At 43.7% G+C, this 14,918-nt stretch overlaps 1 protein-coding gene across 1 annotated transcript in view; it reads left to right on the forward strand.

The window, feature by feature from the left end:
* The first annotated feature begins 4,284 nt into the window (after window positions 1–4,284).
* The window catches only part of arhgap32b (Rho GTPase activating protein 32b), a 40,098-nt gene continuing 29,464 nt past the window's right edge, over window positions 4,285–14,918 (forward strand). The window contains exons 1-2 of the mRNA XM_084320608.1: window positions 4,285–4,434; window positions 11,027–11,129. Of these exons, the coding sequence (XP_084176734.1) occupies window positions 4,329–4,434; window positions 11,027–11,129 (209 nt within the window). The 5' untranslated portion in view covers window positions 4,285–4,328. The remainder of the gene's footprint in view (window positions 4,435–11,026; window positions 11,130–14,918) is intronic.

Raw genomic sequence — 14,918 nt, forward strand, 5'->3', positions numbered from 1 at the left:
ACATTGCAACGTAGTCATGCAGTGAACGTCACACACATGTGAGATGGGCGACGCATAGGAACACACACACACACGCATTTCTTTTGGGGTCGCTGATGACATTTCCTCTCTCCACTTGACCCATCCCGTCGTCCCTCCCCCCAAGGGCAGCCGGGAGCAGACATGGGTTGCGGCGTGGGGCCACACCCGGGGACGACTCCAAGTGCTCCTGTCCGTTTGTTTCTGACGTGGTGTTACACACGGCTCTTAGTATCAGGTGCCAGTATTGGGTTTGTTTCTGACGTGTTACACAGCTCTTTTGTATCAGGTCCACTAGTATTGGGCTTGTTTCTGACGTGTTACACAGCTCTTTTGTATCAGGTCCACTAGTATTGGGCTTGTTTCTGACGTGTTACACAGCTCTTTTGTATCAGGTCCACTAGTATTGGGCTTGTTTCTGACGTGTTACACAGCTCTTTTGTATCAGGTCCACTAGTATTGGGCTTGTTTCTGACGTGTTACACAGCTCTTTTGTATCAGGTCCACTAGTATTGGGCTTGTTTCTGACGTGTTACACAGCTCTTTTGTATCAGGTCCACTAGTATTGGGCTTGTTTCTGACGTGTTACACAGCTCTTTTGTATCAGGTCCACTAGTATTGGGTTTGTTTCTGACGTGTTACACAGCTCTTTTGTATCAGGTCCACTAGTATTGGGCTTGTTTCTGACGTGTTACACAGCTCTTTTGTATCAGGTCCACTAGTATTGGGCTTGTTTCTGACGTGTTACACAGCTCTTTTGTATCAGGTCCACTAGTATTGGGCTTGTTTCTGACGTGTTGCACGTGGCTCTTTTGTGCCAGTATTCGGGAGAACCTCCCAACACCAGTGCCCTCTATTAGCCTGGTATTGGTCCGTTACCAGTGGCCCTCTTCCAGCTTTTGGCAGCTATCGGTACGAACTACAAAGCCAGCTAACCAGGGCTTCTTATCTTGAGCACCTAAGCTATAATCCTTTAATTTAACCTTTAATTCATTTTTTACCCAAGGGATATATTTGTTGTGTATACATGTACGGCTCTTCAACGCTGTGCTTCACCTTTATACCTGGGACTTGGAGCTGCCCAGTACAACCAGTCTTCTATTGTTGGCCACAATAGTTGCAGTCGGGTGTTAGGTGCCTTGCTCAAAGGTACTCGTTCCTCCTGAGTGGCACGTTACAGCAGGCGGGGTGTCCTGCCCGCGTCTATTCGTTTCCTAACGCATTTATGCTTCCGCGTTCGCGTTTTGCGAATCTGATTGGCCACTGCCGTTTCTGGTGCGATCTGATTGGCCACTGACGTTTCTGGTCATGTGACATGTGCACCCAATCGCGTGACGCGCCCATTTCCGCCTCGACCAGCAGCAAACTACCTAACGCCTAGTTTATCACCGGTTAAGCTTAGGCGACTCTTTCGAAGTTGGTTAAGGTTAGAGTTTGGAATCAGGGCTGGTGTTCTATCGCCCTGCTCTAAGACAAACTCTAACCTTAACCAACTTCGAAAGAGTGCCTGAGCTTAACCGGCCAAAGAACTTGCCGTCACACGATTGGTGCGACCAGAAACATCGGTGGCCAATCAGAGCGCAAAACGCGGAAGCATAAATGCGTTAGGAAACGAATAGACGCGCCCCCCCCCCCCCGTCCACCCTACCTACAGCAGGGGTCTCATCCTGCCCCCCCCGTCCACTCTACCTACTACAGCAGATGCTGAGTTTCAAAACAACACATGGGGAACCGTGACCTTGTCGGCTCCAGCGCGGGGTGGGTTTGATGTCTGAGCAGCCTCTGGCCCCGGGGGCTGTCAGCCCGCTTGACGGTGAACAGACGGGGAGAGTTGTGCTGACGCGCCTCCCCGCACCCCCCTCCCACCACGTCCCAGGGGCGAGGCGGGCTCCTAAATGACAGTGACACGTCTGCGTAAGGTGATCCGGGCTGCGCGGTCCCCCCCCCCCCCCCCGCACGATGCGTAAAGCCTCTCTGACGTCTCGACAGACAGTAAACAAAGCCGCCTCAGCGTTTTTTCTCTGTGTGGGAACGGCGACACAAAGGAGTTTCTGCCGGTGGAGGGAACTGAAGCTGGAGCCTTTCCTCCCTCTCTGGAACGGAACGTCAACAATCGGAGGCTCGGCTCTTCGTACCAAATGGATATTGATGCCACGCTTCTCCCGCGTGAATGAGGCGCAATAGAAAGTCTGAACATGTGTGGAGTGTTTTTTTTTTTTCTCAAATTCGTTATTTACTCGGAGGAGGAGTACGTCTGCTAGGAATCGTTCACAAGCAAAGCTGTATTTGTTTTGACACTCGAGATTGCATTTTGGTTCCTTCTCCCAACATGTCAGCCGGTGAACCATCTAGTATTCATAGTGTTCTCACGCTTCCTCTCCCAACATGTCAGCCGGTGAACCATTTAGTATTCATGGGGGCGACAGTGGCTTGTGCGGTAGAGAAGTCGTCTGGTAATCCGAAGGTTCCCGGTTCGATTCCCGGGCAGCGTGTGTCGAAGTGTCCTTGAGCAAGACACTTAAGCCCTAACTAACTGCTCGAGATGAGCAGGTCGGCACCTTGCATGGTGGCCTCCGTCGTCGGTGTGTGAATGTGTGAGTGAACGGGTAGAATGTGAGGAACAAATTGTAAAGCGCTTTGGATAAAAGCTGTTATATAAATACAGCCATTCATAGTATTCATGACGTGTCATGCCATGCTGTCCAAGGCTAATATATAAGGAGGTTAAGTCACAGGACTGGAGACGGCGGGCGTCCTGCACATGCTCAGACTGCGCTGGTGGAGTGTTAGGGTACCAAATGGAATGGTAATGCTGATTATACCGCCATAATTTCTCACAGAATATGATGAGCATGTCTCCTTTATTTAGCTTACTTTGATCAATATGGCACAACACAGCTCATTGGCCATGGTTGTCATTTAATGATCATCAAATATATACATCTTATTTGATTGCAATCGCCTGCAAAAATTGTTTTGCAAATATTTGGGTGGGAACAGGGTGGACCGGGAACGGGAACCCAACCTTGAGCATGACATAAGAGCTAAATGAATATGGTCAGCTCTCTCTCTGTGCTCATCCAAGTCTGTGGGTCGTGAGTAGGCGTCCCTCTGGTTCTTAGGGGGCCACAAACTAAACGCCACTGACCTGGACACCACTGAGTGAGGGGCTTAAGAAGACCTTTTCTTCCAGACGCATGGCGTGATTAATGTAGCTTGGTTCTTCACCGGGTCCTGCCGTGTTGTGATATCGGGCGGGGGGGGGGGGGGGGGGGGGGGGGTGTTGGATGAGCAGGATGCCTGTGTAGTTGCCTGGGAGTTGCTATTAACCCCTTTCACTGCAGCACTACCAAACGGTTAACCCTTTCACTGCGACAATACACATAAAAGTTAACCCTTTCACTGCCACACGACAGCCGGTTAACCCTTTCACTGCCACACTACAGAAGGTTAACCCTTTACTAGTTAACCGTCGGTAGTGTGATAGTAAAGGGTTAACCTTCTGTCGTGTGGCAGTGAAAGGGTTAAGGCGTGCAGCACATGTATAATGGCGAGTCTTGCAGGAGAATGGAGTCCAAACTGTGGCCCCTCGACTGGTGGTCTGTCTGGGGTTTTAGTTTTACACTTAATACGTGTGAAGTCGTTCTGGCAGGGTTCCCCAAACAGAGGCCTCCCTTAAGCCTATTTTACTAGTATGGATAGTATGCGAGAGGATTACGTGTGTGTGTCTTTCCATTCTCAGTGTCCTTTTTTAGTTAGTGTGAATACTATCGGAGTATGAAGTATGTGTCCTCCTTCCCTCAGTGTCTTTTTTATTTAGTGAATACTATCGGAGTACGAAGTGTGTGTCCTCCTTCCCTCAGTGTCTTTTTTATTTAGTGAATACTATCGGAGTACGAAGTGTGTGTCCTCCTTCCCTCAGTGTCTTTTTTATTTAGTGAATACTATCGGAGTACGAAGTGTGTGTCCTCCTTCCCTCAGTGTCTTTTTTATTTAGTGAATACTATCGGAGTACGAAGTGTGTGTCCTTCCTCTTTTATTTTGTGTGAATATTATTAGAGTATAAAGTGTGTGTCCTTCCCAGTGTTTTATTTTATTTAGTGTGAATACTATCGGAGTATAAAGTGTGTCCTTCCCAGTGTTTTATTTTATTTAGTGTGAATACTATCGGAGTATAAAGTGTGTGTCCTTCCCACAGTGCGTTTTATTTTATTTAGTGTGAATACTATCAGAGTATAAAGTATAAATGTGTCCTTCCCTCCTCAGTGTGTAAGAAACACGGGAAGCTGATCACCTTCCTGCGCACCTTCATGAAGTCCCGCCCCACCAAGCAGAAGCTGAAGCAGAGAGGCATCCTCCGGGAGAGGGTGTTCAGCTGCGACCTGGGGGAGCACCTGCTCAACTCAGGCCATGACGGTGAGACACGCTAATAACACGCTAATAATGCACCTGCTGAACTCAGGCCATGACAGTGAGACACGCTAATAACACGCTAATAATGCACCTGCTGAACTCAGGCCATGACGGTGAGACACGCTAATAACACGCTAATAAAGCACCTGCTGAACTCAGGCCATGACGGTGAGACAACATGTTAGCATGTTAACAATAAAGCATGACCTCAACTCTAGGGCGGCTAGGTGGTGTAGTGGGCAAGGCACTCGCCACCAGTGTGGAGACGCTAGGATTCGCGTGTTCGAATCCAGCTCTCCACATTGTTTTCAGTTTAGCTGGTCGTCCGCAGTAATACACATTGGCCGTATTACGGGGAGGGAAAACTGAAGGGTGGGGATCGAACGTTGTGAACAAGCGACTCCTATAAGTCGGTTGGTGCGCCTGCGCAGTAGAATCAGGAAGTGTCGGGTGCAGCGTGAGCCTCCCACGCGTTACTCCTCGACACTGAGAGATCGAGCTGCGCAGGTGAAAAGATGCGACTGCTGTTACCTCAAGTACCGGAGGGGACTTGTGCTATGTATGACTTAGTCCACATTGCAGCCGGCTTGTGGGAGGCAAGAAACAGCGTTCGTGACAGGGGAGGGTTGAATTGGATGATACGAAATTGGGATGGGAGAAAATATAGAAAAATGGGAGAAAAAGTGGATCAAAAAAAAAAAAAGCATGACCTCAACTCCGGTTAGGCTTGCTAGGCTTCAGGCCAAGAGAGATGCTAGGCTTGCTGGGCTTCAGCCCAAAGGGGTATTAGGCTTCAGATGAAGGGAGATATTAGGCTTCAGACCAACAAGAGAGATATTAGTCACAATTAATTTGACTGAAAGAATCTAATAAATTGAGTACAAACACAAGTAACCTTAAATGCAAGTGTTAAATCGTCTGTTTTATTGTTTTTCTTACGAGGAAAATGATTACTTGAGATGCACCGATTGAATGGATCAAATAATTGTTGGCTGAATCAATAATGGTTAGTAGCAGCTCTACTAGATGCTAAATATCAACCATACCTAGCGTACCTGTCCGCAGGTGTAGCTGTTGTTTTTCCAAAGAGCCACTGAGGCTAGAATGTCCCCTAATGGTCCCCAAATCTGACCTGCTGGTCCCGTGTCGGTCCAACCCACTTCTCAATGTTTGTCTAGCTTTGCTTACTCTAGTCTTGGCTGAACTGTGCGTTGCTTAACCCATTGTGTATTCAGCTCACGCCCTGACCAGGACCCAGACTCCAGACCACAGTCTTATTGCAGCAGGTGGAACAAGGTGTCAGTGTTGGCCTCTCAAGTCAAACTTCACAGCCTGGCTTGTTTACCATGAAAGTAGAAAGATAAAGAAGTGCGTCGGGCTGTACTAGGGCTGGACGATTAATCCAGTTTCCATTTCAATTGAAAACATGATAATCGAGATACAATTATTATTGTGCCGAATGCCGCGTTGCTTTCATTTGGACTTGTTGTTGTAAATGCAGCACACCCTTCCTCAAGCCCAAACAGTAGTGTCAGCTGGTGTTGAGAGGGAGGAGCCACGGCGTGTTTCTCCCGTTATTTTGAATCGTCTTTGGTAACTTGTAGAAGACGACAGAAAGGCTGCCTTTGGTGGAAAAGAAAGATAAAACTAATTCAGTCGTAGTCATATGATTTTTATTTTATTTTATTATGGATCCCCATTAGCTGGTGCCACAGCAACCAGCTAGTCTTCCTGGGGTCCACACAAAAAAAACATACAAAAACAATCATTATTGCAAAACAAAATTATTAAAAGTCAGTACACACAATGCATAATGAAACTAACAATTAAGATGGCTAAAATTACATGCAAGCACAGAAATGGAAAACAAAAAAAACAAAACAAAATACTTTACAGTGTTAAATACAATTTAAGATTATTTTAAAAAGTTAATCTACTGTAAATGCAGCAGAGGTTTTCCAAAGAGTTAATGCTCTAAAAATAAAAGATCTCCTTAAAGCGTTGATTTTTGGACCTGGCAAAAACGATGATCTCAAATCAACGAGTAATCGTGTTTAATAATCACAATTTCAATATCGATAAAAAATAATCATGATTATGATTTTTGCCACGATCGAGCAGCCCTAGGCTGTACTGGGTGGTTCAGGCAGACAGGAGACGGTAATATCATTAGTGGACGAGAGCAGGACGGTACAATTAGGTGAGGCCGGCAGAGAATATCTGGTCAAATATCTTTACTTGTTGCCGTTTGTTGTTTGTTATTTTAACTTCACTGTTTTTTATACTTCCTGTTTGTTTTATTTTTTAACCTTGTCTTTTAACTGCCTCGCTGTGTTTTTTTTTCTACGGTCTGTAAGGTGACCGTGGGTGTCGTGAAAGGCGCCACCAAATATAATGTATTATTATTATTATTATTATTATTACTACATGAAGACAACAGGTAATATCTAAAGTACAAGCCAATAGTGCATTATGATCAGAACTTGAAGTCCTCCAAATCTGACATAAGGCAGCCGACTAGCAGAGACGGGCAGAATAATCAGGAAATATATGGAAAGTTTGTTCTGCTGTATTATTGAAGTAGCGTAGGCAGACAACTGCTGAGAGTGCATAGAAAGTACTCTTCAACATCATCATCATCATCATAGAATAGAATAGAATGGGGAATAGCGCCAGGGGCCCAGAATTCTAGATATGTTGACCTTGTCACCCAGCCCTAATTTGAGGTCAGGTTCCATGCAGATGTTTGGGCTTATCGGGTTTCAGTGTTTTGAAGCTGTAGAGAATGAGATCTCTGCTATGTTAGGTATGTGTCTGAACAGCTGCTCCAGACGGTCTCTCTCTCTGTCTCTCTCTCTCTCTCTCTGTATCCCACTGTCTGCCTCTCTCTCTCTCTCTCTCTCTCTCTCTCTCTCTCTCTCTATCTCTCTCTGTATCCCGCTGGCTGCCTCTCTATCTCTCTGTATCCCGCTGGCTGCCTCTCTCTATCTCTCTGTATCCCGCTGTCTGTCTCTCGCTCTCTCTCTCTCTCTATCCCACTGTCTGTCTGTCTCTCTCTCTGTACAGTATGTGTGTGTGTGTGTCTCTCTCTCTCTCTCTCTGTATGTCTGCCTCTCTCTCTGTGTATGTGTGTGTGTCTCTCTCTCTGTGTGTGTGTCTCTGTATGCCGCTGTCTGCCTCTCTCTGTATCCCATTGTCTGCTTCTCTAGTTCTCTGTCTATCTCTGTGTGTGTCTCTCTCTCTGTATCCCATTGTCTGCCTCTGTCTCTCTCTCTGTTTCTCTCTCTGTATCCCATTCTCTGCCTCTCTGTATTTCTCTCTCTCTCTCTCTCTCTCTCTCTCTGTATCTCTCTCTCTCTCTCTAGTGATATAAACAGTCCTTAATAACTTGTGGTTAAATAGACACACAGATTCTTATCTTCCTTCCTTTCTCATTCTCTCTCCCCGTCTCTCTGTCTCTTTCACACACGCACACACACGCACACACACACACACATTATCTCTGATATAGATGGTGCTTTAATAACTTTATTCTATAGAATGAAGAACATTATTTTTCTCCTTCTCATCATAAACACAAACACACATTCATTCATACACTATCTAAAAAAGACACTAGCTGAGTAACAGCAGTGTCAGTGTGTGTGTGTGTGTGTGTGTGTGTGTGTGTGTGTGTGTGTGTGTTGTGTGTGTGTGTGCGTGTCTGGTCACACCAGACACATGCATTAAGAGAAAGGCCCTGTTCCTTTAGCCTAGAATCCAGAAAGACGGTGTCCTGCTTCTCCAGCCTCTGGTCTGACGGCCCCTGGGACTGGACTGGACTGGACACACTAATAGAGAAAAGGAAGCTTTTTCATTCATGTGGCTTTCAGAGTATTGGGCAACGTGGACTGAAAGAGATGATGCTGATGACAAACTATGTATAGACTTTATTTATAGTGTGCTTTTAAAACACAGTTACTAAGTGCTTCTACAATATTGGGATCACCGTTATTTCACACGATGACTCATTGACTTTGGAAACGTGCATGTATTGAAACAGTGGATTTCCTAGAAGTTTAAATATAAATAATCCAACTGAAAAACAAAAACATGACCTGGCTCAAAGGCTTGACCCGGCTCAAAAATATGACTGGCTCAAAAACACGACCCTCGCTCGTACTTATCTTGTTTCCATAATCGTTGGAAGCCAACATTTGATTAATTGCCCAGCCGCCCCAAGCGCTTCATGAGGGTGGAGATGTCCAGAGCAGGGAACATTCTTTGAAGGAATAGTTCACAATGTTGGTCCCCTGGCCATATGTCCCGCTCACCAGTAATGTTCTAGTACTGCTGCAACGATGCAACGATTAGTATTAGGGGTGCACGATATTGATTTTTTGACCCCGATATCGATACCGATAACTTTCTGCTCCTCAAGGTCGATACCGATAACCGATATATATATATATATATTGTATTATAATTCTTTTTTTTTATGTATATTCCTGTAGTTTTGACCTAACCAGATTTATCATGGCATGAGCGTTACTACTATCAACAAAACAAAGCCAAGAGAACAGTTTTGACTCTTCAAATAAAGTGACTATATTTATTTTTCCAAATAAATATAATTTGAGTCAATCACAAAATTCACAATCCGTCAATGTCATTAACAATGTGTTTCCCTGAACAATGAGTGAACTAAAAACCAACAGGTATTGTGCTTTGTCAGTAGGGATGGATACCGTTCACATTTGAACCGATACTGTACCGGTACCTGTGAATCGATACCGGTACCCAACGGTACCTTTTTTCTGTACTTTAGTTTAGTCTCAAATGTAATTTACCTACCTCAGTTTGTAAAAAAAATTTAAATAAAATCCAAACTTCAAATAACAATTTTCCACCGTTTTCGGCTTGCCATTGCCCCGACTGCTTTGTTGTTTAATCAAGTCAAATAATCCTAAGTAAGCATATATTGTGCGTGTGAACGTTGACATGAAAATAAAAAAAAGTTTAAGTGTTAAAAAAAAATTATCAGAGCTATCAATACTTTATCGGGTTTATCGGGATGACGTCAAATTGCTGATATCGGCCCGATAATTATCGTGCATCCCTAATTAGTATACGTATCATGGATGACGGTGTAGTCAAAATCCATAACGGTACATATTGGTTAAACCTTCCAGTCCCACTGACTAGGGTCGCACGATACACCGATACTAGAAAAGTATCGCGATACCCAGCCGTTAAGTTGAGTGGATGCGTGACTTTATGGATGTGTGATATTTTATTTATTAATACATAAATAATACAAAATAATAAATAAATAAAAACATATCGTATAAAGAATGTTCCATCTTCTGTCCTCTAATATTATTATTCCATTACTTTTCCTGATGTTTTAGGTTTTTGCCGTGGTATCGTTTTAGAACCGGTATTGTGATACTTAGGCTGGTATCTGTATCAAAGTCAAAACCTTGGTATCGTGACATCACTGCTGCTGACACTGTGTGTTGTGACATCACTGCTGACACTGTGTTGTATCATGACATCACTGCTGCTGACACTGTGTTGTATCATGACATCACTGCTGACACTGTTGTATCATGACATCACTGCTGACACTGTGTGTTGTATCATGACATCACTGCTGACACTGTGTTGTATCATGACATCACTGCTGCTGACACTGTGTTGTATCATGACATCACTGCTGACACTGTTGTATCATGACATCACTGCTGACACTGTGTGTTGTATCATGACATCACTGCTGACACTGTGTTGTATCATGACATCACTGCTGACACTGTTGTATCATGACATCACTGCTGACACTGTGTTGTATCATGACATCACTGCTGACACTGTGTGTTGTATCATGACATCACTGCTGACACTGTGTTGTATCATGACATCACTGCTGACACTGTTGTATCATGACATCACTGCTGACACTGTTGTATCATGACATCACTGCTGACACTGTGTGTTGTATCATGACATCACTGCTGACACTGTGTTGTATCATGACATCACTGCTGACACTGTTGTATCATGACATCACTGCTGACACTGTGTTGTATCATGACATCACTGCTGACACTGTTGTATCATGACATCACTGCTGACACTGTGTTGTATCATGACATCACTGCTGACACTGTTGTATCATGACATCACTGCTGACACTGTGTTGTATCATGACATCACTGCTGACACTGTGTGTTGTATCATGACATCACTGCTGCTGACACTGTTGTATCATGACATCACTGCTGCTGACACTGTTGTATCATGACATCACTGCTGACACTGTGTTGTATCATGACATCACTGATGACACTGTGTTGTGACATCACTGCTGACACTGTGTTGTATCATGACATCACTACTGACACTGTTGTATCATGACATCACTACTGACTCTGTATCGTGACATCACTGCTGACACTGTGTTGTATCATGACATCACTGCTGACACTGTATCGTGACATCACTGCTGACACTGTATCGTGACATCACTGCTGACAGTGTGTTGTATCATGACATCACTGCACTGCTGACACTGTATCATGACATCACTGCTGACACTGTGTTGTGCCTCCAGTCCCTCAGGTTCTCAGGAGCTGCACAGAGTTCATAGAGCAGCATGGTGTGGTGGACGGGATCTACCGGCTCTCTGGGGTCGCCTCCAACATCCAGAAACTACGGTAGGACTCTCACACACTCACACTCACTCACACTCACTCACACTCACTCACACACACACACTCACACACACACACTCACACACACACACACACACACACACTCACTCACTCACTCACTCACTCACTCACTCACTCACTCACTCACTCACTCACTCACTCACTCACTCACTCACTCACTCACTCACTCACTCACTCACTCACTCACTCACTCACTCACTCACTCACTCACACTCACTCACTCACTCACTCACTCACACTCTCACACTCACACTCACACTCACACTCACACTCACACTCACACTCACACACACTCACTCACACACAGCATAATACGTATTGTATAATAACAGGATATCTTCAGGGTAGTAAAAAGTCTTACAAAACATATAAATTGAAATTCATAATTTTCTTTTTAAGGTCATGCAAATGTATTATTCCATTACATTTTTACTGGTATACAAATTTGGGGGAGGCAGCCAGGCTGTCGGGAGATGAAATAATATTAAATGTTTTTGTATTCAAGTCGTTTTTTGCGGGGCTACCGGGAGTTTCTGGCGAGAACTCGTATGGAACGCATAAGTGCCCCAAGTGCAGCCGCCAGTTCAGTGTCGCTATGTCTTTTTTGTTGCTAGTATGGTCATGAAATTGGTATCAAATCTTGCTCTAAGTGGAATTAAAAAGGTCTTAAAAAGTATTCAATTGAACTGCAAAAGAAACCTGCAGATACCCTGGTATAGTACAATAAGATATACAGTATAATACGTTACTATATAGCTATAATATAACATATATAGCCAATATAGTGACTTATTATACTGTGAATCTCTCCAGAACTGTCACCAGCAAAGGGCCTTTTCTAACTTGGCAACATAAACAAATTGTAAATGGGCCCAAGTTTATTTCCTGTTAGTGTTTGCTAAGACAATAGCTGACGGGAAATAAAGTGAGGCCGAGCTGTTCCCCTAACAACAGCATAGCAACGGAATTCTTCTGAAAAAGTCTATAGCAACCCCTCCACCCCCCTTTCCCCAAAAGTGCAATACCAAGCAGTGCTCTTTTGCCTAGAGGTCGCTGTTTGATGGCATTGCAGATTCTACCTTTAATCAAACGCCTCATAGTTATTTAGTTGGTCGTAGGCGGGTCAGTCAGCCAATCGGAGGGCCCCTCTAAAAGTCAAGTAAAAAGAAGCATCACCTCTACTGGTTACTATGAGACTTGTCTCCCGTTGGTAACGGGGGAACTATTTTGGAACATTTCTATGACAACAGAACAGATCCAAGTTGTTCTTTCGGTCAGTCTACTCTGTACTGTCTAATGAAGCAGAAATGCAATAATGATCTTTAAAGAGGAATGGGAACCAAAGGTGTCATTAAAAATGTATATTAATAATGTCACATTTGATAAAACATAAACAAATACATATATTTTGAAGTAGCCTAATTTTAAGCCATCTGTTTTATGTTATTGTTGTCATGGATACACGATGTTACTGGTTGGATGACTTCTGGCAGTTCCCCACTGCTTACTTTATCCCAACCAGTGACATCATGTGTTCTGGTAGATCACTGGGAACACATGTCAGCTGATGACTAACTCACAGCCACAGATTTCAAAACACGAGAACCAGGACGCCGGTGGAAAACACTCTGAGCCGGGTCATAATGAGATCGTCGTTCCACCAGTGATTTCTGCCTGTTGTTCTTAACCCTTTCACTACCACACTACAGAAGGTTAACCCTTTACTATCACACTACAGACGGTTAACCGTCTGTAGTGTGATAGTAAAGGTTTAACCTTCTGTAGTGTGGCAGTGAAAGGGTTAACCCTTTGTCATGTTGCAGTGAAAGGGTTAACCCGTTGTCGTGTTGCAGTGAAAGGGTTAACCTTCCGTATTGCCGCAGTGAAAGGGTTAACTGTTTGGTAGCGCTGCAGTGAAATGGTTAACATTAAAGTGAACCTAAAACTAGGCCAAATCAATGGTCATATGTGATGTGATTATTTGACTTGCAAATGTGCATTCATTTTGAATGATCCCTTGACTTCTAGTCTTTAAATCCCATTTTAAGGAGAACATAAAAAGAACATTTTGAGAGGAAGTTACCGTACTCTAGGTGTGGCTCACAAACAGAATCCAGTTCTAGCCTCATCCAAGCCCTGATCGGAATGAATTCCATCTTAGGTTATTGCCATTATAAAGAAAGGAATCTATTTATCTTTGAGTCACATGCAATTATTTATGAGGCGATAATGGTCATTACAGAATGTTAATGATCGCAGTAGCAGATCCACATGTTATGTCGCTATTGGTTATGTGACAGCTGACTGAGTCATATGAACAAGATTACATACACATGTATTGGACAGTGGCTCAGGAGGTAGAGCGGTCGTCTGGTAATCAGTAATTCAATTCCCACTCCTCCCGGGCAGCGTGTCGATGTGTCCTTGAGCAAGACACTTGACCCCTAATTGCTCCCGATGAGCAGGTCAGCACCTTGCATGGTGGCCTCCGCCATCGATGTGTGAGTGAATGGGTGAATGTGAGGAACAAAATTGTAAAGCGCTTTGGTTAAAAGCTCTATATAAATGCACCATTTATGTACATTATCAATAATCCAATATTACTTGTCTGTCTCTCAACGGGATCGTTCCAGGCCACTTAATTAATTATAACAAAAGAGTATTCTTTAAGTATGGAGGTCAAGTGTAGGAAAAACCATGTGTGAATCCACAATAGCTGCGGCCGACCGTGTACGTGCATTCACACACAACCTGGCGAGCAGTAGCTGAGGACATCCTGAGGAGTGGCTGAGGACAGGACGTGTGTGTGTGTGAATGCACTTACAGGCTATTCTCAGTCATGATGGAACGAACTTCCCACCACAGCTGAAACCTTATGTTTGTTCTGCCATCGACTAAAACACACTTCTTCAATTAATATCTGAAATGAAAAAGAAAAAAACTACTAACCTCCGTACTGTCTTTTACTATTATGCACTTTGCTACTAAGTAATCTACCTTGCCTATGTTACTACTATGCACTCAAGAGTGTAACACTCAAGTTCGACACACAACCCGTACACCTTACTGTAAATTGTACCTAAATTGTACCTCATCCCATTTCTGCTTTGCACTATATAGTACTGTACATTAGTACACTGCATAGTATTGTATATTATTATATGGTAACTCAGAACATTGTACATATGTCTATACCGAACACTGTGACCTCATTTTCTTCTTCTAAATTACATGCACTATGTTATTTGATACTATCTTGTCTAGCACAGTCTCTGGAGCGTAACAGTAAGAAGCATTTTGTATGAAAGTATTCTGTACTTCTGTATGACAACTATTAAAGAAACTTGAAAACTTGAAACTGACGGACAATCTTACTTACCCTTAGCTGCCAGAGTTGTACCCTTCCTGCTGACTTGTTGTACAGAACTTGTACGTCGCTTTGGACAAAAGCGTTCAGCTAAATGACTAAATGTAGAAACAGTGTGGTGATACGTCTGGCAATGCAAGACTAACGTGTCACTGTCAGTCACATACCATGGGATTGTGAATATATGGAAAAAAATCATCCCATCTCAGCTGCAATTAGTCAAGGTGTCCGACTGTCTAAGGTCTAAGGTACTTTATTTGTAAGGCCTAACAAAATAAATTGTTTGGTTCCTGTTGGTTGTCAGTTAAGGCCATGGGTAGGTAGGGACTTTATTTTATTTTATTTTTTCCCACGGAATTTCTTTATTTAATTAAAATGTTCACGACAACATGGATGCATGTACT

This window comes from Notolepis coatsorum (genome assembly GCF_963971535.1).
Source record: "Notolepis coatsorum genome assembly, chromosome: 8".
Taxonomy (NCBI): domain Eukaryota; kingdom Metazoa; phylum Chordata; class Actinopteri; order Aulopiformes; family Paralepididae; genus Notolepis; species Notolepis coatsorum.